This window comes from Patiria miniata, unplaced genomic scaffold (genome assembly GCF_015706575.1).
Source record: "Patiria miniata isolate m_02_andy unplaced genomic scaffold, ASM1570657v1 HiC_scaffold_29, whole genome shotgun sequence".
Lineage (NCBI taxonomy): Eukaryota > Metazoa > Echinodermata > Asteroidea > Valvatida > Asterinidae > Patiria > Patiria miniata.
In genome coordinates, this window is record NW_024037068.1 from 18,197,916 (window position 1) to 18,222,941 (window position 25,026).

General features: G+C 41.4%; 3 protein-coding genes across 4 annotated transcripts in view; 1 reads left to right on the forward strand and 2 right to left on the reverse strand.

The window, feature by feature from the left end:
• Positions 1-957: 957 nt before the first annotated feature.
• Positions 958-4,963, reverse strand: LOC119736317. Its single transcript, XM_038210364.1, has one exon. It carries the CDS (start codon positions 3,833-3,835, stop codon positions 2,387-2,389), a length of 1,449 nt encoding a protein of 482 aa, XP_038066292.1. The 5' UTR covers positions 3,836-4,963; the 3' UTR covers positions 958-2,386.
• A 2,684-nt stretch (positions 4,964-7,647) lies between these two features.
• Positions 7,648-9,303, forward strand: LOC119735236. The gene is made up of 2 exons (XM_038208942.1): positions 7,648-7,794; positions 7,877-9,303. The coding sequence occupies exons 1-2, from the start codon at positions 7,648-7,650 to the stop codon at positions 9,059-9,061; spliced, it is 1,332 nt and encodes a 443-aa protein (XP_038064870.1). The 3' UTR covers positions 9,062-9,303.
• Positions 9,304-13,675: 4,372 nt separating this feature from the next.
• The window catches only part of LOC119736060 (fibrillin-2-like), a 34,623-nt gene continuing 23,272 nt past the window's right edge, over positions 13,676-25,026 (reverse strand). For both annotated transcript variants that reach the window (XM_038210070.1, XM_038210071.1), the window contains 9 exons: positions 24,685-24,798; positions 23,437-23,559; positions 21,893-22,000; positions 21,140-21,265; positions 19,814-19,954; positions 18,725-18,768; positions 16,769-16,859; positions 15,957-16,026; positions 13,676-13,759 (listed from right to left, as the gene is read on the reverse strand). In XM_038210070.1, the coding sequence (XP_038065998.1) occupies positions 15,980-16,026; positions 16,769-16,859; positions 18,725-18,768; positions 19,814-19,954; positions 21,140-21,265; positions 21,893-22,000; positions 23,437-23,559; positions 24,685-24,798 (794 nt within the window). In that variant the 3' untranslated portion in view covers positions 13,676-13,759; positions 15,957-15,979. The remainder of the gene's footprint in view (positions 13,760-15,956; positions 16,027-16,768; positions 16,860-18,724; positions 18,769-19,813; positions 19,955-21,139; positions 21,266-21,892; positions 22,001-23,436; positions 23,560-24,684; positions 24,799-25,026) is intronic.

Consider the following 25,026-nt stretch of genomic DNA (forward strand, 5'->3'; position numbering starts at 1 on the left):
CTGTTTTATTCCAGTTTAGACATGTTTTTGTTCTCGTTGAAAAAGCGTAATAATGTAGGAAATTCTGTAAAACTTATCTGTGTTGTAAATTTACAATTCCCGTCACTTGCTCAGGCTCCGTTTCGAATCGACGAACGGTCGGATTGCATTATGCGACGCTCATAATTTTGTCCACATGGTCCGCAATGAAACAGAAATCACATCCGGTATGGAATGTGCGCATTTCTATGGGAAGTTTTCGGATAGCATTTGCGCACATTGTCTAACTGCGGTCTTGAACAGCTGTAGCCAGATATGCTTTATACATAGGTCATAGGCCACTTACTTCACAAAATTCTGTGAAGCTCATCAGACTATCCCAGCGTCCTGTTTGCAGGGCGGGGGTACGAGCGAATGCCACAAAGTGAGTAGCCACAAAAAAAACCAATACCTTTTACATTGTTTGCTGCCACCATGCGTCTCACAGTAGTCCCATAAAACGTCTACGAACCCACTACTGTCTTGTTATCACGTCATTCGACAGACTTATATGATTGCAATAAGCCTGGCTTCGACCTTCAACCATTGGCAGATCCGGGGGGCGGGGGGCGGTGTAAGCCCCCAACGAGGGGCATGGAACCCCAGCCTGCAGACCATCGTCATGAACTAACTTCATGCGGGGAGTGAACTTGAAGAGCCGCATTTGTATCATGCTAATTATTGCACATGCTGCTAAACGCTTCATCTCTCCGCTCAAGGCTATTTTGACGTTATGAACTGATGCGTTTTATAGCAGCTTGCACATTGATTGTAAATATTCATTAAAATGATTCATTGAAATTCACCTTTATATGGACAATTAATTGCCCGACAATGACATGAGCCTACAAACTGTAAGTGCTTTTTAATAGTTTAAGTGTCGCGCGGCCCAGTGATTATAAAAATGAACTCACACAAGCATCAGCATGGTTACTAAATGAATGGTTTATTATCAATGTTTCCTAAAGTTCAGATAATAATATTGCTTTTTTCAAAAGGTTTCCCCTGGCACATGTTTTGGGTTAATATCAGAATGAGCTGAACTGGCACTCCAAATTAAAGTTCTCCTCATAAAACTTTTTTTCGCGATAACCTAAGTTTACAACATAATGTTTAATTATGGATATCACAAAATAATAGCAAAAATACACCACAAATTTAATCAATCGATCAAAATGCAAACGGACGTCAAGTTCATTTCTGATGTACACAACAAAGGGGCCCATTGGTAAACGAATAATTATTATTAAATAATTCACATGAAAATTCAGATCACAAAGTGACAATACACGCTATATTGGAGTGCGGGATAAAAGTAATTAACATTAATGACCGAATTAATTAATAGCTAAGTTAATGTGTCCATGCTGTGACTACTGAAAATGATCTGAAAAGAAAACTGTTGACTGAAAATTTTCTACCGGTGCGCAATTTGAAAAAAAAACTTAATCAATTCCTTCAAATCAACAATTCTACACCAAAATAAATTAAATTTGTCGTAAATTTATAAATTTGAGCACACGTTAGCAGGTATATTGAAAGGTAAGTTTCTTTATTCTAGTTTTTCAAAATACCGAGGGCCACCAATCGTTTTTCTTTGACAGACCAAGTTGACTGCATGCTCAACCTTTGAGTCACTTCGTTTAGCTCACCCGGGTCGACACTGGTAGGGCAGACGGGTCAGCCACGACAACCGGGCTAATCAAACGCTCAACCGCGGGCCATCACGATCCTTACGTGACGCCCATAGCCGTGGCCGTAGCCACTGAAAAAACGCCCGTTTCGGATTGGGTCTTAGTTTGAGATTTTCTGCTTTTTAGTCAATTATTGCAAAACTCAAAAAAGTTGGGCTGAAATTGTAGTCTCAAAAGTCGCAATGAACTCAATAAATGATTACCTTTAGACTTCAAATAAAGTCAGCTTTTAAGTCCAATTGAGATTTCCGCTGTCCGGCCCACATAATTATGTGTCCGTTTTTATTGAATGAAAAACGCATGCGTGACGTACTTCCACCACTGACTCTGCTCCACGAGCAGGGTCTGTGGTGGCTGACCCGGGTGAGCCCCGAGAATGACGTCAGAGCTAATCGAACGGCACCCTACCTGCTGCTGATTATTGTCGTCGAGTGCGAAATGAATAGTTTAAAAATATCATCAAGTATGTATGTCGACTATAATTTCCAATTGTGCTGCGTGCAAAGCAGGATTTACGGCGCAAATCCTGATTATGCATCCTGTGACGTCAATATGACAAACTTTAATTGGTGTAGGCTACGTGTATAGTTAAATATTATTTTTGCTCTGAAAAAAAAAACCCACACATAACAACCAGCTATTCGAAACATTTTTTAACATCAATAATTTTGGTATTAATTTTTACGATGACCTTTACTGGCTTTAACAAGGTCTCTCAGTCTTAACATAGATTTGTCTCTGACGTTAAAATCTGGCAGCTCAAACCTCAACGCTCTCGGGTTGTCCACGCGATAGTGAACCATCCGCAGTTCCCTGTACGGATCGGCTGATATTATGTCGCCTCCAAGCTTCACGTTGTGGATTTTGAAATAATGCACATTGATCGGCCGCAGGATGTTCTTGTCGTGTCCAGTGTTCTGCAGGGTGGGTTTCTCCGAGCGCCAGAGATTGCGGGCTATGGCCGAGTCACCGCGCGGAGTAATATGCTGAGGATGGCCGAAGAACCAGTTTTGAATCCGAAGTGCCGCGAGGTTTTGTAGTGCTGCGTCTTGGAGGTAGTCCGTGATACGCGGTCGGCGCGCGTCCATTGGTTGGATGTACTCGTCTACGTCAATCTTGATCATCCAATCAACGTCGTGCTTATGTCTCCAGATGCAATCGTTCTCATGGGCTATTTGTACTTCCAAGTAAGTTTTGTAATGCGATACGCTGTGTGCCCAGGGAATGATCGTGACGAAACCCTCGTCTACGTACTCTTTCACGGTCGCTGGTAACTTGGTTTCATCCTCCTTCTCATTATCGTAGATGAAGACATGTTCAACACCCACGTATCTATGGAAGTCCAACCAGTCTGGGATGAAGCTGTCCGCAGACTTGACCATTGTACAGATGGCCAGTTGGTACTGCGTGTCCGGAGAGACCCCGGATGTACAGATGGTGATGTTTGAATACGCGGCATCACTGGAGAGGCTGCGCAGTGTCATGTTGAAGTATGCCCTCCAGCGGTAGCGATCGGGCAGGGGGCACGTGATCACCACGACGTACTGAGGCATGACGCCAAAACTTCTCTTGTCGTCGACGACCGGGCTACTCCTGGTCGAATCCCCGTCCGGAAACTCACACGCAAATACCTCCCTGTGCCACTTCTGTTTTAAAAACTTGAGCCCTACGAAGATCACGTGACCGGCGATCGGATCGGCAAAAGCCGAATGCACATCGGGCATATTCGGACTCTGAAGTTTGTCCTTGAAAAAGCAGCTGTAGTCACGTGGTGTGGAGTACCGGTACATAGAACCATTTAAAGCCTTGTATTTATCGTACGCCTTCTCATCCAGAACTAGTTTCTTCGTCGCCCTGATTTGACCCCGTGACCCCTCCCGGTCCAACATGGCGTCCAAATGCATGCCAATATGCAGGTTGAAATCAGCGTCGTAGTAATAAATCCCGCCAGTTGAGAGGAGATAGATAAAGAGCGCCATCGACGCCAGCAGGCCGACAAGTAAAAGCGTTTGGGTGTTCACCTTCCTGCGACACATTTCGAAGGTGTCGACCTCTTTCGATACAGTTTGAAGATTCAGTTGATCCGAAAGAAGAACTTCCTTTTCAGAAAGGGAACTAGACATAATCAGGAATCAAGTACGTAAAAACAGTGTCGTCAAAAAAAAGGTGGACCTACCATTAAATCGCATGAAGGATGCAACAGGCCTTGATATCAGTTGAACAATGTGGTACTACCGCACTGACGTACTGACGGTGTACCAAAAGGTTCAAGCGGTTCAACTTTATGAATGACGATCGTCCTCAGATGATAACTCACAGTGTTTTGGCTTGATCGTCTTCAGTTTTGGTTCTGGTGGTCACTACGCAAAAACATTCTAAACACCTCTCGCACAGTTAGTAGTCAGTCGTTGATGAGAATGCTGCAAAGAACCAAGAGTTGTCTCACCTTTGCACTCGAAAGTTATGAATGATACCAGAAGGTTTGCCAAAGTGATTTCGAGTTGATAAAAAGTACGTCAGCGTTTCGGTTATCAGCTAGTTTTGGTGTGTCTACTACTATAACAGCTCCAAATGCGTACTTGCCAACCATAATCTGCAGAAGCTGATAAGCTAAATGTTTGAACGTTTGCAGGGTTACTGCACCGCTATGATACCTCTCCAAACTTTATTGCTTCCTTTCGGGAATGATGACACGATGGCCGCAATTACTCACCAAATTATAGTCCCAGAGAGAATAGGCTTTCACTCATCCACGCCTGTATCGGTTAATCTTACCGACGGAAGTGAAGTTCTTCAAGTAAAGTTTTGTACAGCAACTTATCACTGCTGATTATGCTCTGAGTCGACTTCATGCTCATCCAATGAGCACGTCCATTTATGTACGTACACCAGCAGAAAGATGTGTTCTGTCCTCCTGTTTTAAACTTTCCGTCAGAGCAGCGCAGAGATGGCGGCAGCTCTCATTTGATACAGTACCGCTGTCAAAAAGGAACACATCAACGGCACGCTACCTCCTTCGGTTGCCAACGCTTGTTTTACAGTCACTGATTTATACTTGTATGTGGTTTATTTCTGTTGTTAGAGTGGGTGCTGCCTGGCCCTAAAGCAAATGTCAAAAGTTCGAATCCCTGGCCGAAACAGAAACACTCCCTTGTGTGGTGATATTTATAAAGTTGAGGGGTGCGGTTTGCAACCTAGTCCATAGCAACGGCTGAGTCCTGCAACTCTTGTCCAGTCAATGGAGCGCTATATCGTGTGTGATAAGCCCGAAGTTATAGCAACCGTTCGTGAGCACGCAACCGGACTTTGACCACTTCCACCTATAAAACGGTTCTTTTGTTTACTCGTTAAATACCAGATGCGTGTAAAAAGGAAGCTGTGAATATAATAACTGTGCTGGGAACGAGATGACTGCACACACCTCAATAAATGGTGGGTGCAATATGACGACATTGAATAGACATAATTTAATGGAATGAATTTTCTGAGCGTATATATGAGGGCGCTGTATCGACATTTTTGAAGATACAAACAGACGTGAACGTTGACGTAATTTCATTTGTTGATTTAAATAAAACAAAATAGAATTATACAATCTTTAATGAATTATAGTGACTGCAATTTAATCCCGTCCCCGGGGCATACTTTAGTCAACCTCATTTCCAGTGATGGAGTTGGTGGTGGCGTACTGCTCAACATCATAGGAACGACGTTGACTGCAATTTACTCACACTATCATTATGATCTCTAGTCTCCTTTAAACACAATACTTCCGACATGTCATCCCTGGCAGTAACTAGAAATCGCGTTCGAAAACAGCGCCCTCTTTTGTCCAATTATGAAGAAAAAATGTACTAGACTGCTTCATTCCCCCTAAAAATATGGGGACCGGACGGTAGCTAGCTCCCATTTAAAATCCTTGATTGGATCACCTCTGCGCGCGCACAGCGTGATTGTTTATTTTTGATTCACTATTCGTGCATGGACCATACTTCAACACAATCATGGTTATCAAAAAACTGACTCTTGTCTTACCACAAAAAGTGCGCAAAATTGCTAGTGTCTCCATGAAGACAACTTTTAAGCATTTCACCCAAAGAAGACTACCCATGTTTTTCCCAAAGCGGAAAAGTAGCCGTCTTGAAAAACGATCCTTCCACAGCATGGCAAAATAGCGCCACTTTCGAGCACTGGCCCCATTGCATCCAAAATGTTCAAAACTTGAAGCCCCAAGTCCGGGCCAGAGGTTCATTGCCATATCTCTTCAATTTCCCAATTGTTTGGCTCTCAGAACTGGGTATAACTTTTATTCCTGAGCTCGGCGGATGGGTTTAGGCCTATTTACAGGTGCGCACCCCAAACGTGTGCGCGTGACGTGAAAGTGCATGACATCACATTCTTGCTGACATCATCATTTAAATTTACGCAATAGACCATCTCCTCGACGCGTGTTCGCAGAATGTAAGCAAACATGTACCATCTTGGTTAGCTCCTCAAACATAAAGCTTACATAATATCGTATTCATGGCAAAGTTTGCCTTGCTCACTAAATTATATTTATACACTCAATCGCCGGCCAATAATCCGCATAATCCCAACACATGGCATATAGCATGTGTGCTTGCCCGACCATCGCGTGATCAGTGTCTGGTATGGGCGGTACAAATCGTTCTAGAGAAAGTCCCGCACAGTTTTTAGAAAAGTGAAAGTACATCAATACGCTAGACTAAGAGCAAAGCGGGTTGGACTTGAAATGAACACCCTTTTGCCTGACCATGTTTAGGGGTGAAAGGTTTAGATATCTTGTAATGTGACTAACTTTGCTTGCTGATTGAAGCGGGAGAACACGTTCATTTTTCCCCGGGTTTTGGAAACTACCCAGCGAGAATTGCTGACGTGGCGCTGCCGTGTAATTTTATGCTTCGGAGCCGGCTTTGAAATAAAGCCGACACGCTAAGTATCATCCGGCGAAGGGAGTCGACAGGACTGAAAGTCACCGTGAAACGAGTGAGTACAATATTTGTTTTCCTTGCTGAAATTACATGTATTTCAATCGAACCGTACCTGAACAGATTTCCACAGAATAAGAGGTTTCATCTATGACAAAACAAGCTAATTTGACAAAATAAACTGAGTTGATTTTAGTGTTCGGTTATTGAAAGAGTAAACGTCATAGTTGATTAAATCATTGTTTATGATTTGAAAAAAGTTTTATTGGCGTACTGGAGTTTTCTTGACTCTTTTTTTTAGTTCAGAAATAAAAACGACTACCGTACGGGAGTGCATTTACTATTATTTGGTGGTTCAAAAGGTCATACATAGTACACGTTCTATTAAATACATTTCTTCACGTTGCTATCTTTTATAGTCGAATTTTTGACAAACTGAAAAAAAAAGATGTGGGCATTTTAAACGGCGACGTCGTAAAACAGGTATAAGATGTAATAAGGAAACTTGCAAAGTCACAAAAATTGCGATGTTAAGCTGTTTGCAAAGTTATTCAAGCGATGTCAGTGTGGAAAATTGGTTTTCTTTATCGGTAAATTTGATTTGCCAAATACTCTGGAATACAGGCTTACTGCTATGTATATCGAAAGAAGAGTCTTTACATGACGGCGTTTATATTGTGCATGCCATCTACCAACAATATTTTCCAGCAACGATTTTTTTTCGTCCCTGCATAACCGAATTACAAAACAAACAGTTTTGTTTTCGTCACACAGGTTTGGGCAGACAAGATGATCATGCAGACGTTAACTTCGGAAAGCCTATAATGGCTATCCCGCCTACATGCTTGTGGTACGTACCAACCGATGTAGTCGTCCATACTTCTGCCTCTCAGCAGTCGTATTAATTGACGATCAACTGTTGACGACGATTAGACACTGCAAATGTACAACAAGGGAACCTTCAAGGAAACACAACTACGTTCAAAATGGAGAATGAGAACAATAAGACGGAACCTCAACTAGTTAGCGCACTGAAACCAATTACTGGTAAGAGCTGCCTGCTCATCCTCTCTATATTGGTTACTGCATATGTCTGGCTATTCAGCGGCGCCTTTACTATCAGTCGAGACGTGGTACCTATGCAGGCGCTTCCAATAGGTGACCAGCTGAAGAAGGTCCAGGCACGATCTCTGCTGAATGCTACAGAAGAATTAGGTCAAGGGACCAGACTTAAGAGTGCAGGAAACGACCGACGGCTGTTACCTGGAGGACAAGCTGCAGGCGCCACATCTTCCGGACCTGCACTCAGTGTTTGCAGATCGTATCTCGGGTCAAGTTGTGTTTGTGGGCCTCAAGCTCCTCAGACAGACCTGGCACCGGGTCCTGTTTAGGTGCGAGTTCCCAAGTGGAGATATCAGCGTGGTACACGCGGTAGACGACCGGCGCAGCTTCGGGCATCTGCCCCAGTACGTGGTGGTCCTGACCTGTCCGATTCCGAATGAGTACCGTTTGCGAAGCAGCTTCAATATTACCCTTAGGAGACTCCCGGGGACTGATGCCTACAGGAACATCAAGGCTTGTGCTACTTCAAATGAGAAGCATTTCCTTGCAATGTGCACGATGGTAAAGTCCGTGGATGCATTCATACCACAGTGGCTTGATTACCACAGGTATCTGGGAGTGCAGCACGTGTACATATACGACAACGATAAACCAGCCCAATCCACCTTACAAACTTCCTTGCAGAACTACATCAAAGCAGGTTTCGTCACACTCATCCCCTGGGCTCACTCCACTTCTGTGAATAAGACCTACCTAGAGGTGCAGATAGCTCATGAGAACGATTGCATCTGGAGACACAAGCACGACGTTGATTGGATGATCAAGATTGACGTAGACGAGTACATCCAACCAATGGACGCGCGCCGACCGCGTATTCCTGAGTACCTCAATGACTCGCTGTACGACAGTGTTGCCGCAGTGCGCATTCAAAACTGGTTTTTCGGCCATCCACCGCGTATCGCTCCGCGCGGCGACTCGGTCATCGAGCGCAATCGCTGGCGAGCCGAAAAGCATACACTGCAAAACACGGGACACGATAAGAACATCTTGCGACCGATCAACGTGCACTACTACAAGATCCACAGTGTGAAGCTGGGTGGTGACGTCATATCAGCTGACCCGTACACGGAAATGCGATTGGTCCACTACCGAACTGACAATCAGCGTGCCCGCCATTTTGATTTACCAAAGTTCAAAGAGAGGGACGAGTCCATGGTGCGAATCAGGCAGGCGCTTGTGAATCATCGTTTACAAGGCCGTAGCAGTAAAAATAATAAAAGAAGAATTTCCAAAAAAGTAAGGAAACCAAAGATTTCAAAAGAAACCATTCGTATTTAAGTGGCGTAACTGGCCAGGGGTCCAATATATAGTTGGCACTGGGGACGTTATTTTCTGAAGCCGCACTGGGTCTTTAAACCATAAAAAAGTGCCTCCCCTAAAATTTGCACCGGGATGGTATGGGGTGCACAAGACAAGGGGAAGCCCTCCTTAGTACAGAAACAATTACGAACACTAGGGTTTTTTCTTCAATTTATAAAAACTTCTGATTGAAAAGTGCTTGTATGGGTTGGTAGTTTAAAACAGATAAACCTATTTCAAGTTTGAGTTTAGTTGAGAGTGTCATTTCGTACATACGTATTTCCAGCCGTTTCTATTCAATGCGCGATACACGTTGTGATGCAATGTGATGCGCTGCAGGATTCAAAGACGATCATTAACAGCTCGATATCTGACTCCGAAATTGCGCCATGCGTAAGACTTACGCAACAAATTTGTTGCGCAGCTGCGCAATATACTTCAGTTTTTAAAGGATGGTTGCGTGGACGTTTATATTCTACTTTTACATGCTCTTTCTAATTTCGATCATTCCATTTAAAACGAGTTTTCCAGCCAAATTGGACGCATTCTAGCCTCGTAATCTCCCTTTACACTGCGTCCTGGAAAGCGCCCAATTAGGCTACAAAACGCGTTTTGAACGAAATGATGTTAATCGAAAAGAACATTCAAAAGTAAGATATAAACATCCACGCAACCGTCCTTTCAAAACTTGGGAATTTTTTGGTGTTATTTCGTGGAAATTTCGGGGTCCACTTTTGCGACCCCCCAAAATCGGACTGTTCGTGCCAGTTGTGATTTCAGCTGGAAAGTGTTCGCCTTTTGTGGACGTGTAAAAATCACATTTGTGCATTGGTGCTGTGTGTAATATTTTATGTGACACACACAACGTTCGTGTATCGATCGTGAACGAAACGACTGAAAAAACGTATGCGTGACTCCGTCGTGTCCGATGTAAACAACCGTGTTATTCCGTCTTTTTACGGGAACAGTAAGGCATTAGTTGGTTTCCTTTCATTGCAAGCGGATGTTTGAAATGTGATAAGTAAGCAATCAAAAGCATGATATTTTCGGGGATTTCAGGACGCAGTGCCACTTTAATGGATTGGTCTGCGATGTTGTCGAGTTGGTTACACATACACGATTCAAACGACTTTGTCACGCAGACATGCGTGTGACACATAAAGATACGTAATACTTGCGCAATTGTATAAAATGAGCTCACACGTTCCAGTAAAATACGTTTGTGGCGTTTTGTGTCGCACGATAAAATCATTTTTTGATTAATAAAAAGTGGGCGATAAGTCGCATAACTTTCTGGCGTACGTGCACATAGACCTGTAGACAAGCACAAACGTAATACAAAAGACTCATAAGAACTTTTCTCTTATTGCAGTACATTGTATTTATTTGTTAAGCTGTTTCCACGCCATACACACTCTATCCCTTAGCTCTAAGTACGTTTATTAATTACTCTTCGTAGCATATTAGTCTTACGCTATACTATTTAGTGGTGGGTCTGTAAAATCACAACTTACATAGACTGGCCCCCTTGCCTACAGAGCGCCCTCATGGACTGCTTTTGTTTCTCTGTTATACACGTGAGAAGACAACATGTACTTTCATTAATCTATAATAGTAAACCCTGGCCTCTATGGGGGTCGTCGCCGCGCACTCATTTTCGCATAAATGTTTCAATTGCTGTGTAGACGTCATTCATTTTAATTTACTTATAACGGGAATGTACAACATCAGTGCTTTGCTGTGATTTTCAGATATAAATGGATTTGGAGGATTAGCATGTTATAGCAAATATTGTTACACTGACTTGTTCCATATCCACGTTTTGGGTTCGCAGATGCTTGGAAAAACCAAGAAAACCAATCATATACTATCTTGTAGTGTCGTTCCCTAGACCCCACTTAAGATTAAACGGGGCAATTTATAGACTTTGGGGAATTGTAAGATCAAAGAAAATGCAGACGGAACTAAATATAAAAAATCGGAGCAGTTTTTGAAAAAATGGCAGTTTACTCCAACGCTTTTTTGAAAATGTCGGCACACCAGGAGCCACGATTTCACAGGATGCTTTAGACTGCATTTACCAACAATCCAGTAAGATATTTCGGGATAATTTGGATCATTTCGTTTTTTGACGTTTGCAAATGTTGTATCTTCCCCTTACTAGCTAAATTCCCCCTGCAATTAAAAAAGGTATTTTTTTCTCCTACCGAATTTTTAATATGTAATTTTTTGTATTACCCCCCCCCCCCAAAAAAAAAAAAAACCCACCACCAGCTTTATCCCAATTTTGGGCGTCTGCACCTCTCTAAAAACCCACAAATGAACCCACCCAGGACCATTCTAAAAAAATCACCAAAATCTGAGTCGGTCACCGACAAAATTTCACAGAATCTTAGGTGATTTGGCACAGAATGACCCAGATCCCTCTCGGGCAAAACCACCATCAAACTGTCATTTTTCAAGACCCCGAAGAAATGTTGATGGATTCTTTTTGTACAGGGTGACTTGCACTATCAAGCAGATGGTGTTTATTAAATTTCTGACTGATTATTTTTTTTCAACTCTTTGTGAACTGAAAATGCTTTCCAATCAAACTACCAGCATTGATAGATCGTAACATAATAAGCTAGCAAATTTCAAGTAATTACGACAATTTCGCATTTCATAATTGTTTCTTTCATATTAATTTATTCAATTTAATTAAAACAATTAATAACCGCAATTAAGCAAACTTGACTATCCTTTTCCTTGCGAATTTTACTTGTCCTAACTTCAATCAATTCTATATAATATATGCAGGGCCCCAACGGAAACCAGTTTTAAACTGTTTGGACACAATATGGGTAAAGAAATGTAGATTGTCTATTTGAGTGCACGACTATCAATGCACAACAAAAGATATTTCAAATTTATGTTGAAAAGCAAAACATCGATTTGAACTTTTTAGGTAGTTGGACACCATTTTGCAAAAATATGATTTGCCAATTCACCAATTTTAATCAATCTGTAGCGGGTTATTAGAAAAACTAACCATTGTCCACATTTAGCTCAGTAGATAGACATTTGAGTACAATTTGAACATGCATATCAGTTTTTCTCGACGCAAAGTATCGGCTTCCGTTGAAAACATCATGAGGAAATGATGGTAAATCAATCTTTTTTTCGAAAGTGACGGCATTCTAGGTGCAATGATTTCAAAGAATGCTTGATCCGTGATTTACTTACAATCAAGTAAGATAGTTATTTTGACAATCATTTCTGGATGTTTGGAAATGGTGTCTGTACCTTTAAATTCAAAAAAAAAATAAAATCTGATTGTACGTCTATGGAGCAGTGGTAACCCTGATGGTGAATGCATTCAATATTAAAGAAGAGCGAAACCTTCAATGGCACTGAAGTTGGAGCATAAACAATAAGCTACTTTGTGCTTTAAATACAGGGTGAGTCAAAAAAAGCGGAACCCAAACTCCAAACATTATATTTCATATTTAAAAAAATATGTAGCACCAAAGTTAATAATGACTAGAAAGCCAATTTCATAGCTACGTTTAGATGAAAAAATTACTGAAATTTCTCAATCCGTTCAAAGCATATCACCATTTAAACGCAATGACACTAAAACCTGTTTCGTCAAAAAAAAAGCAATTTATTGTGAATTCTGACTGGAACAACAAGAAAATCACACGGAATACTTGTTTCAACAACTATCAACAACTGTAGTACACAATATCTTGATTAATAACCCAAGTTAGGCTAACAATATGATTTATAAGATCCATTTTTTTTTTTAAAGACGGGCCTTCAAAAAGACATTGTTGAACTTTTAAAATGCGGTTTTATCACTGGTGATGTTTGAAGACAATTGACGACAATTCTTGAAATCGCATTTTTGGACAAAGAGGGTTTTAGGGTCATTGTGTTTATAATGGTGACATTCTTTGAATGGATGGAGCAATTTCAGTCATTTTTCATCTCAAAAAAGTAGCTTATGAAATTGGCTTTCCAGTCATTATTAGTTTTGGTGCTTCATATTTTTTTTAATATGAAATATAACTTTTGGGGTTTGGGTTCCGTTTTTTTTTTTTTTTACTCGCCCTGTAGTGTAGTTCACAGATTTCGGAGTTAAAACACTTTTTAGTAAGTTACAAACAGGCCATCAGCCTCGGTTCAAAATGTTGGCCACCGGTATCAAATGAGGGGAATAATCGTCATAGCGATTTTTGGCAAGGTATACACCTCCAGAGTTGGAAAATATGTGATAGCATTGCAGCGGTGGCAGCTTTTTAGTAGTTATGACCTTTTTTTTTTTAATTGTCCACCAAAATGCTTGTTACCACTCTAGGGGCGGCATACCTTGCACATGCACAATACAATCATTTATGCCCTGATTTGATACTGGCCGAACCCCCAGGCTGATGGCCTAAAACTTTCCTCTCATTTGGTTGAACCCACTATAATTTTGGAGACAAAAAGCACAGGCACACTAACTGTTACAGAGTTTGCTAATAACATTAAAAAATAATTAGTACTGCGTCGGTTATCTACAGTACAAAAGCACATGCGTTGTATGGTTCATTAAAAATTACATGACACAATTAGTGGGGTTGACTAACACGTTGCATACCTATGTGGTGTTACTGACGACAGGTGTAACGCGTCCCCGAAGTGAATGCAACGCTGAAAAAAATGACAAACACTTATAGTCAAATTAGGTTTAAAATTAGGTCAAAACCCTCCGCTCTGAAATGGTGCTCTAAAACAATTTTTTTTTTTTTTTTTTTTAATTACTTCGACATTTCTTGGTCAAAAATTTAATTTTCATAAGTTCCTCAGCCTAACGTAGCCAAATAACACTGAGTGCCCCTTTGAGGTAGCTTGAACCACTGACCCTGAAAAAACCTAGCCAAACACCAACCCTTCTGACAAGAACTGCATGTTTGTGTGATAAAACCCTCATGATGAGTCTCGCCGAGCTTAATGTCGGATGGAGAAAGTATCCAGAAGAAACCACAGAAAACAAAATAGCTGCTAACAGTGTTCAACCTGAACTTTTTTTTTCATCAGCCAGCCGGGCTACGGGAACAGACTCTTAACCCTCCGACACAGAAACTAGCCCTTTTGGGGACCCAATTTGGTTAATTACCTTAATAAAAAAAAAATTCAAACCAATTCTGGTGATCTTCCATCTACATGTAATCCTAGCCAGAGACACCCACTATGGATATCTGCAGACACCCACTACGGATATTTTGACAGGCATATCTCAGCCTGACAACCCCCCCCCCCCCCCCCCCGGGGACCCACCATATACGCGTGCACAAACAAGGTCACTTGCGGGTAGACAGTGCACGGCTTGACCACAGACTATGTATACAACACCTCCTTAGTCCACAGACATGGCAAGATTGTGTTCATGTGGATACAGTGTTGTGTAGCCTCAAACCGTGGCGCTAAATATTTGGGTCCCCGGGGGGACCCCTTACTGTAAGTGTGTTAGTAAATGTGCTTTCTGCGTCAAAGGGCCCGCGGGCATTTTCACTAGCCCACATGTTTTTCTTTTACAGAGAGTCTCATAAACAACAATGTGCATACATGTAAAACAGGCATCCTGAGGCAATCTTGACAGTGTTTTCAATAAGCATAATCTAACAATTTAACTCCAAACAGTGTTTAAAATTAGACACAAATTGATACAGGTTTGCTTTCTGAATTTAATGATGTATTTTTTCCTGTCCTTCATCTTTGCCGTAGTGCAATAATTTTTGACTCGCCTGCCGGACTTCTTAAGGGATATTAGTTTGACTAGCCCGCTGCCGTTTTAACTAGCATTTGGCTAGCAAGTCGAACCCTGCTGCTAATCTCTCTCTTTCTCTCTTTAACCCTAAAAGGGGTGGGTTATTTTGACCATCTCTCAGCCGGGGGGGTGGGGGGGGGGGGCCCTAAGATCTTAGCTATCGAGAGACGAAAAATTTTGAAACTCTGTACATGCATAGAGCAACTCATCATGAATATACCCAAAAATGTCATGACTATGGGTTGAAGGGTTTTGGAATTATGGCTAATTAATTATTCATATGTACGAATGGTAATTGTGCACTGTGTACGCAACGTATATGGGGAAAGTTCAGTTTTCACGACGTGTATCGCAGGAAAAGTTTGAGTTGCACGGCAACCCGTGGTCCGATTTTTATGTTTTTGGTATCAACGGATGCGCAATAAGGCTTGAGACTAAAAAGTCATAACAGCTCGGGTTGTGAAAAAAAAATTAAAAATTCAAGGCTATGGCGGAAAAAATTGAGGGGGGAGGGGGCAGATTCCGCCCCCCTCAACTGAGGGTTAAATCTATTGGATGCAATCTAAAGCATCATTCGCGATGCATGTTGTGAGCTCTCTGTCACAACTTCAACGGCCGTTCAGAGCCACTGGGGTAGCTGTACAGCAGGAGTAATAGGTAGAGCCAACGCTAACTCAAGTTGTAATAGGCTTCGATGATTCAATTAAGTGTCACTGAAAGTGTCCATTCTTGCCGTCATAGAGGAACAAAGACCTGGGCCCAATTTCATAGCACTGCTTAACAGTAAGCAGAAAAGTTGTGTTTACTATAACAGAAAATCATGCTGCTGCTTAAGCACTATTTCATGCTAACGGTTGCGCGCGCATGGAGATTTCTATTGTTACGTCACTGATTTAAGCAAAGTTTCCTTCTGGGGCTAAGTGTGCTTTTGCTGTGCTTACTGCTTGACGGTCCCTATGAAATAGATGGAGGCTCTGTAAGCACAAAAGAGGGTTTTAACCCGCGCTATGAAATTGGACCCTGTCCTCAGTGAGAGCGCTCTACGCAAAGGGTCTGTAAACTTCCATCAAGTTCACTCACCATTCACTGGTACCCTTCAAAGGTCATGCAGTCCCACGTCGGGATCGTCGGTACCTCTTCCTCCCCACAACTTCAAAATAGAATTGTTTTAAAGTTCAGTTTAGTTCGTTTATTTCCACGGTCATGACAGTGTTGTAATATCATGTGCTTGGATACTGCAATTTCATTGGTCGAGAAGGGCCAAGTGTCTAGTCTATAAAAAAAATGATAAAAACGTATGTATAACAACCTCGTCCCCAGTGCTTATTTTATTTCCAACCTCGTTTGCGATAGTGAGCCCTGGATAGGAAACTTTCCTCCTGTATCCTAATTCGATACCACAATTGGCTAGAAATGGATTTATATCATGTACTTGGGGTTGTTATTCGCAAAGTGCAGTACGTGTTTTCGCGATCATTCGTCCAAGCCTTCTCCAATTTTCCAATTTCCTTTCCAATTTGTTAATATTAATATGAAATGTGATATTGCATGTCGTCTCGTTAAGATCGCAACAGTTTGAGTAAAATAAAAGCGTGTTTTCGTATCTCACGCCATGCTTGCGCTGCGACGAATTGATTCTGTTTTTTACCCCAGACACCACATACAAAAACAAACGCAAATGTAACGCACAGGCAGGCACCAGACTATTCCTCGTTTGCATACGTGTTCAAAAATCTTGCACATGCAAATGATCCAATACCAGGGTGAAAGAGCAGGTAGTGGTGGGCGCGTACTGCTCCACACCCTGGGGACAAGGTTGGGTGTAAAATGATCATGTGCCTGGATAAGTCAAGTAAATCGCAGTTTCGATTTTTACCAATATTGATTCTTACCAATGATAGCGATAATGGCAATACCGCCAATAATGCCAAGTGGGAGCAGCCACCATTGCGAAGACCCGCTCAGTGCCGATGACATGTCCATCTTGAACAGAAAGCCAAGAATCGTTTTGTTAACACCTGTTGTGCATCTTTGAAAGGGAATATACAACATTTGCAAACATCGAAAAATATAACTACCAAGTTTTTACGAAATACATGTACCTTAATAGGATGTTGGTAAATGACAGTCTAAAGCATCCTGTTAAATTATGGCACCTGGTGTGAAGTCATTTTCAAGAAAATGGTATTTATACATTTCCAACGGTGGTCGGCCGATCACCGTTGGAAAAACCCAACTATTGTGCAACTACAGCTCAAAATTTACCATTTTTTATTCAGTTCAAATTTTGTTTGCTATTGGTTATATATTCATGAACGGGTGAAGACCAGCTAGACTTGTTCCCTTACCTTACAATTTTCCGGCATCTGGAAATTGATCCATTTTATCTTTAGTGGAGTCAGGGAACCAGACTACTTGAACGTTTTTTGTTTTTCTTGTTTTTTCCAGCATTTTCGAAGAAAAAACTTCAAACATGTCAGTGTAACAAAATTTGATCTATTATACTAACCCCTCAAATAGTTCATTTCTGAAAATTACAGCAAAAGCCAAAGATGTACATTCCCTTTAAGGCTGGTTCGTACTCGTTGCAAAGGGAAACGTGAATGCGAATTTGTGATATTTCACATCACATTTTTGAGACGTAATGTTGCAAAAAGTGAGCTGCAAATTGTGCAGCAAATAAGCGTTTCATGATGTTAAATTTTCTATACATTTGCATGAAGTATGAACCTTTGAGGTGGTGAGACCCCATCACACAATGCCCCAGCCAAAGTAAAGTCACTTTTTTTATGGAATACATTTAAAACAAGTCTTTTTGTCTAACATTATTTAAATAAACAAGAACAGCCACATAATATGTTGTGAAAACATGTCGTCAAACTGGGCCCTTTTTTTTTTTTACTACAAATGAATTATTTATAATAGAAATCCCTGAGACTGATATCTCGTGGGATCCTGTCAAAAATACATCGTCTGGCAAGGGGGGGGGGGGGGGGGGGGGGGGGGGGGGAGGCAATTGCTCAACATATGTGCCACAAGTCACTGCTAAATGAGCATGTCATACCATGTGATCATGATTCATCCAATCGGGTTGAAGAATCAGCAGTTTACCCAGGTAAAGCGGCGTTTCGGTCTAAAATTTTACCCACGTTTTGGTCTGCCTCTTAATCCTCCAACGCAGAAAGCCCATTTACTAACACACTTAAGGGGTCCCCTGGGGACCCAAATATTTAGCACCACGGTTTGAGGCTACACAACACTGTATCCACATGAACACAATCTTGCCATGTCTGTAGACTAAGCAGGTGTATTTGTATACATAGTCTGTGGTCAAGCCGTGCACTGTCTACCCGCAAGTGACCTTGTTTGTGCACGTGTATATGGTGGGTCCCCGGGTGGGCAGAAATTGCGTCGGAGTTGTTTTGTGCACGTGTATATGGTGGGTCCCCGGATGGGCAGAAATTGCGTCGGTCCTTAGCCCATGCAGGTTGTCAGGCTCAGATATGCCTGACCTGGGGTCACACACTTAAGGTGACTGCATATATCCGTAGTGTGTGTCTCTGGCTAGGATTAGATGGAAGATCACCAGAATTGGTTTGAAATTTTTTTTTAATTAAGGTAATTAACCAAATTGGGTCCCCAAAAGGGCTAGTTTCTGCGACGGAGGGTTAAAGTGCTAAATAAGTCCTCTGTAAATTGAAATATTCATGAGCAAAACTGAGAACAGCAAAAAGTCAACCGAGGCAATTCAAATCCAATGTTATGCTTTCGAAAACATGCATTTTTGTGCTCTTTTATGTCTGAAGTGTTTAGTAAAAAAGAAGTAGAGTATTTCAATGATTCAATACCGGTTTATCGAGTCCATCCTCCTGTTCTAGCGCCGTGTAGGCCTCTGTGAAAGGGAAACAAACAAAAAAGAAGAAACAGTTGTTTCGATGTCATCATCCTCGAGACAAAGGTAAAGCTTTGTCAGGTAGTGACGGGATCTGATTTTTCATTCTCAAAATTAAAATGTGGACTAGAGAATGGTACTTTATTCCATTCAGCTAAACAACTTATTCCATTTTCGGCATTTTTTTTGTGGACTGGAGTGCTGAATTTGCCGAATTGAATGAGTTTGCCAAATGGAACGATGACTTTGCCAAATGGAATGACATATTTGCCGAATGAAATGATGAATTTAACAAAGCGAGTAATATGAACTACAACTTTGGCTGACATTCGTAAAACATGACACAACAGATCGACGTTGGGAGAACTCTATACAGCGTGTCCCCAAAAAAATGTCTCTCTGATAGACTGCTAAATTAATTCCAAAATCAAGTATTATTCTCAATTTAGTGTTCAGATTTAGAAAGCCCATTTAATTTTGTAACTTCTGTGAAAATTTCATTGGTCTTGCTTCACTGGTTTTGAATACACAGTCTATTATGTAACAGCAGTGCTTTTCAGCCCATTCCAAGTTTGCAGGTGGAAGGACATGCAGGAGGACAATAAAGGTTTACAAGCTGGACATTGAAGAACAAACCATAAGTGGAACACACCCTGTGAAAGCAAACACGACCAGTGGAACTGAACTTTGATTAGTTTTCATTAAAAAAAGTAAATGAACTTGACTTTACTTACTTAATAACAAAAACAAGAACACAGTTGTTGAAATAAAAGTGAAGCATGGAATAAGGTATGGTAATATCTGAAGTGTGCATTTCTTTTTATCAAACTTGGAATGGGCCGGAAAGCACTGATGTTACAAAAAAGCATGTGTATTCAAAACCAATGAAGCGAGACCATTGAAATTTTCACAGGAACTACAAAATTAAGTGGGCTTTCTAAATATGTAAACTTAATTGAGTATAAAACTTGATTTTGGTAATTATTCTGTGGTCTATGAGGGGGACATTTTTTGGGGGACACGCTGTACATGTAGTAACACTCACCATAGACGCCCATACGCATGCGGCACGTGTAGCCGTCGGAGTCCAGCATGTAGCCCGGTACGCATGTGCAGGAGTAGTTACCGACGAGATTCATGCATACGTGGCTGCACAGGGCTGTTTCATCACGACACTCGTCCACATCTTCATATTTCAGTTGCGAAGAGAAATGAAAACCATTTTAGATTGAGGTTTGCATTAGAAGCACATTTTTCAGATAGTTGTAATTGAGTCAAACACAAGTCAATCGCAAGTCAGAAATGTCAATGAGATGAATAATGACAAAGGAATTATAGCTTGTGAGTTGACGAGGGACTGGATGACTTGTGATCGACTTGTGAGGATTTGTGATATGACTTGTGATATGACTTGTGATGACTTGTGATTGACTTGTGATTGACTTGTGATTGATTTGTGATTGACTTGTGATTGACTTGTGATGACTTGTGATTGACTTATGATGACTTGTGATTGAGTGTAGCAACTTGTGGTGACTTGTGAGGAATTGTGATTGACTTGTGATTGACTTGTGAGTGACTTGTAATGACTTGTGATGACTTGTGAGTGACTTGTGAGGAATTGGGATTGACTTGTGATTGACTTGTGATGACTTGTGATGACTTGTGAGTGACTTGTGATGACTTGTGAGTGACTTGTAATGACTTGTGGTGACTTGTAATGACTTGTGAGTGACTTGTGGTGACTCGTGAGTGACTTGTGATGACTTGTGAGTGACTTGTAATGACTTGTGGTGACTTGTGGTGACTTGTGGTGACTTGTGAGTGACTTGTGAGGAATTGGGATTGACTTGTGATTGTCTTGTGATTAACTTGTGATTGACTTGTGACTGACTTGTGACTGACTTGTGATTGACTTGCAGTGACTTGTGACTGATTTGTGATGACTTGTGATGTGAATCTGATGTTTCTAGTGTTTGAACCTAGTAATTAAATGGCAGTGTTGTAGTCGAGTACAAAATGAATACAAAAAAGAGTACTTTCCACAAGTAGGAGCAAATTTCAATTTGTCACATGTTTTTATCGGCTTTTTTCTACAGTCAAACTAGGCATTAAACAAATGCAAATGCCTCCTGAACCGTAGAAAACTGTTTCTTTTCCCCTCTGATAGCTGCTAATTTTTTTTTTTTTGTTGCAAACTGAGAATACGAGTACTAGAACAAGTTTTTGTCATGAGTACAAGTACGAGTTCAGGTAAAGAAATAAACGAGTACGAGTATATTTTCATGAGTACGAGTACCAATAATATTTTCTAGCGTCGTTACAGCGCCCACAATCGACTCAAAAATATGATCTTTTGTGTTTTCCTCACCTGTGCAATTTCCATTGACGTCCTCCCTGACGTAGCCCTCCATGCATGTGCAGTTGTACCCTCCGATGGTATTCACGCAATTCTCCATCTCAGTACAGTCATGGATCATTTCCGCACATCCTCCTCCTGGAAAAGAAACAGCCAATTGAACAATAAAATATATGAAACTATGGGCTCTGTGCGCCAAAGAAAGAGGGCGCCCTTTTACCTAGCAACGAAGGCCCATGGGCGGGACATTTAGCTGGTTGACGCGCACCGTTCCTTGTGTGTGACGCACGTACACCAGGGTATTCAGTTGTACTATGTATACACGCAGTTGCTAGTGCATGGTGGCCGTGCGTCGCGGCAAAATTGCATTCAGGCAAGATGGCGTCGGTCGGTCACCCCCATCTGCACTTTCTTTGCCGGTGAGGGGGTACTTGTGAACGGAGCGGATAGTTAACCATAGTTTGACTTACATCGTTCGAACTAAAAATGGTTGGACTACTCTAGTCGACTATTTGGAATGGGAGCATAGGGCGCGGTTGCATCGCTGGTTACCAACAGCCGCGCTAATCATAAAGCACAACGGGGAGCCAGTACCACGAAGTTTCGTGATGGTGTTTTGACCGTTGTTTGACTAGGGACGTTCGCAGGTTGTTATTAGTGTGCAGGTGTTTAGTTACATCACAAATCTACTCTCCTACAGTCCTTGCCCAAATTTGCTCCAATTTGTACACAAATATAACATGGCCTGTGCGATGGCTAAATTACCTTTGCAAGGTCTGTTGTCGGTGTTCAGAAAGAATTCCTCGTAGCAGGTGCATGCGTTCTCATCTCGGCATACCCGCACGCCGCCATAACACCGATCACAATTATCAGCTGTAATGAAAAACATCAAAATGCAAAGCTATCCTAATTTCAAATTTAATGGACACCAATGCTCTAACACTGAACAATGAAACTGTAAAATATTATACCAACACTGAGTGGCTTAGAGTAAAATCTGGACTTTTCCAGTTCACTCGGCTTTGCTTCGTGAAATGAAAAAGTCCAGATTTTACCTTGCGATAATATTCCTCCCATTTCACAATTTAAAACCACTCAATATTTGTTTTATGAAACTGAGATATAGATCCTTGTCATTTGATATATTTGAACTTTTCTTTCACTACAAATTGATGGGAAATTATTTCGATCTTCCAAACCACCCCTTCACGAACATGTTTGAACCCACTCTGTAGCGCTGGCTCTTTGGAACAATACGAGCTACGCGAAACGCTGAACGCGCACAGCAGCATGCCTTTGCACACAATTACCGCGTCTTTGAAAAAGAATGATCTTAATTCGCTCGTACCCCCGCCCTGCAAACAGGGCGCTGTTATAAGGGCTGATGAGTTTCACAGAATCTTGTGAAGGAAGTACAGATTGACCTTCGCTTGCAGCTAGCGCGCGCTACGAATGATGGGCACTGGAAGCTAGTTTGTGTGACGCGTTCTACGTCACAGGTCACGCAAATCTATCCAATGAGAGCTCAAATGACGTCGGCCCTGACCAGCGTCCTGTTTGCAGGGCGGGGGTACAAGCGAATGATCCTAACTGTTCAATAGTATTTCCCATTTCCCATGGGCGGATAGTACTTTTTGAGTGACCCGGGGTGAATGGGAGTAATAACGAATGTCACGTAGTGTGAGTTCCACCAATCACTTGACAAGGATCTGTATGCCGTTTATCCCTCCGAGCAGCGAAGCGGTGATAAAATTCTCCCCAGTTTCCAAATTTGGGCATAATATTTTTTTTCAATGGACCAATTAGGCCAAGCTTCCATCTAATCCTCACCCCTACTATACAACACAAGCCTGTAGACTCCCATTGGCCAGACCCTAGCCACTCCAGAGTAAGGAGTGTTGAAAGACAGAAGCCAAGATGGCGGCTCATGCCTTTGTGCAGTAATTGGAGAAAATGGTGGCCAGACCCTTTGTGCCGCCGATCTCTTTGCGTCAACCCCTCGTGCCACCCAGAGCTCAGACAGGTTGTAAACAATCCCTGATGATGTGAATGACCTATATCTTGTGCATGTACAGGCATGCGGGGGTTATTGACCTAGAAACACATGTGGTGATAAAATTATCCACGTGGTTCCACGGTGTGATTTTTTTTGCTAAGCTGCTCCCAGGGTTAAATAACATGAAATATCCTATTTGACTGTGAGTAAATAGCATCAAGCATCCTGTGCAATCATTGTTCAGAATCCTGCAACTTCTACCCGATACAATGTCTGGACTTTGTCCAGGACATGAGTTGCTCCAGGCCCTTACCGCGACACTCTTTGGGCGTTCCCTGGACACACTGGCATTCGATGGTCCCATTGACGTTGGTCTGACAGATCTGGACCGTTCCCTCCGGACAGTTCATAAGGTCAGTCGAACACTCGTCAATATCTGCAAGTGGACAAAGCAAAACAAATCCCAAATTGTTTTTACCCCAAAGAGCAAAACAAGAGACCACTTTCTATTTGACTGAATGAACTATCGTCTAAATCAAATTAGGTTTTGCCCTTCACCAACGTTTTTAAACACTGTATACTCAGTGTGCTACCTCCCGAGTGAAAGTTGGAAAAATCACTCGGATGGGACTCGAACCCACGACCTCCTGCTTTCTAGTGCAGATGTCTTACCACTTTACCACCGAGCTAACGGGATCGGTTGGCCGGTTCGAATCTGATGTACATAGCAGCGGGTACCGCATAAACTATTATAAGATGGAATTTTGCGTCGGGTGATATAAATCAAATTAGGTTTTGCCCTTCACCGACGTTTCGTCTAGTTTCAGTGGTGTGAAGTAAAGTTTCACTCTATAAAAATAAGAGAGTAGCAGCTCCAGCAACTGTCTGGGTTTTTTTTTAAGGAAATAAAAACAACTATAAAAGCCACTCTTGGCAAAGCACCAGAGAGAAGAAAGAAAAATATGATGAAAGGAACAAAATTATTAAGCAATTTCAGTAATTTTTGTCTTCTAAAACTAGCTTATGAAATTGGCTTTCAAGTAATTATTATTTGTGGTGATACATATTTTTTTTTAACATGAAATATATTTTTTTGGGCTTTGAATTCCGCTTTGTATTTTACTCACCCTGTATGTCACTTAATAGGCATATATACGGATTTTAGTTAAAATTCTAAACTGCTTCTGTTTATATCTACTTTGCAAGATTTGTAAAAAAAAAATAGTTCATACCAAATAGTGACTCCTTCTTCTGCGCTGCTTATAGGAGAGTAGCTTTCTTCAAGAACAGCAGTTTTACCGCCAAAATGCCATACAATTATGTTGATTTTAATGTTGATTAATAATGTTGATTTTATTTATTTAGTTATTTTATTTATTTATTTATTGTCGGGCAATCAAGATATAAACATTAAAAACAAACAGACCCGAGGATTTCCCAAAAGCGAAACAAATCATCATTTAAAGGGATCTCCAGACAACGGAAAAAAAACCAAAAAATTTTTGTCATTAGATTTCTTTAAAATTTTTTTTTAGCAACACGCACAAACCGCTGCTCTTACCATCGCATTCCTGGGTGTCATTGTTCCTGATGTAGCCATCTTTACACGGACACTGGAAACCACCCACCGTGTTTTTGCAGACTTCCATTTCCGTGCAGTTATGTTTAATCCCGTCTTGCCAAAAAAAACAAACAAAAAAAAAACATTTGTATCAATCAAGTAAGCAGTTAGTATTAATCTTCTTCAGGCTATACGACATGTGAAATTGCCTTTTTGAGTTTTCAGAGCAGGACACATGTAACCTGTTCTGTCAAAAGCAGATGCTTCTGGGCAGAGGTTGAAATTAGAATAGGGCCAAAAAAAACCCGCTGTGGGGTGATTTTTTTTTATTTCCTAAGTTTT

Excerpts from the sequence above, each read along its gene's own strand:
- LOC119736317 (XM_038210364.1), bottom strand. The coding sequence starts at position 3,835 with ATGTCTAGTTCCCTTTCTGAAAAGGAAGTTCTTCTTTCGGATCAACTG.
- LOC119735236 (XM_038208942.1), top strand. The coding sequence starts at position 7,648 with ATGGAGAATGAGAACAATAAGACGGAACCTCAACTAGTTAGCGCACTG. Across the intron at positions 7,795-7,876 it reads TTACTATCAGTCGAGACGTG|GTCAAGGGACCAGACTTAAG; the intron begins GTACCTATGCAG and ends CAGAAGAATTAG.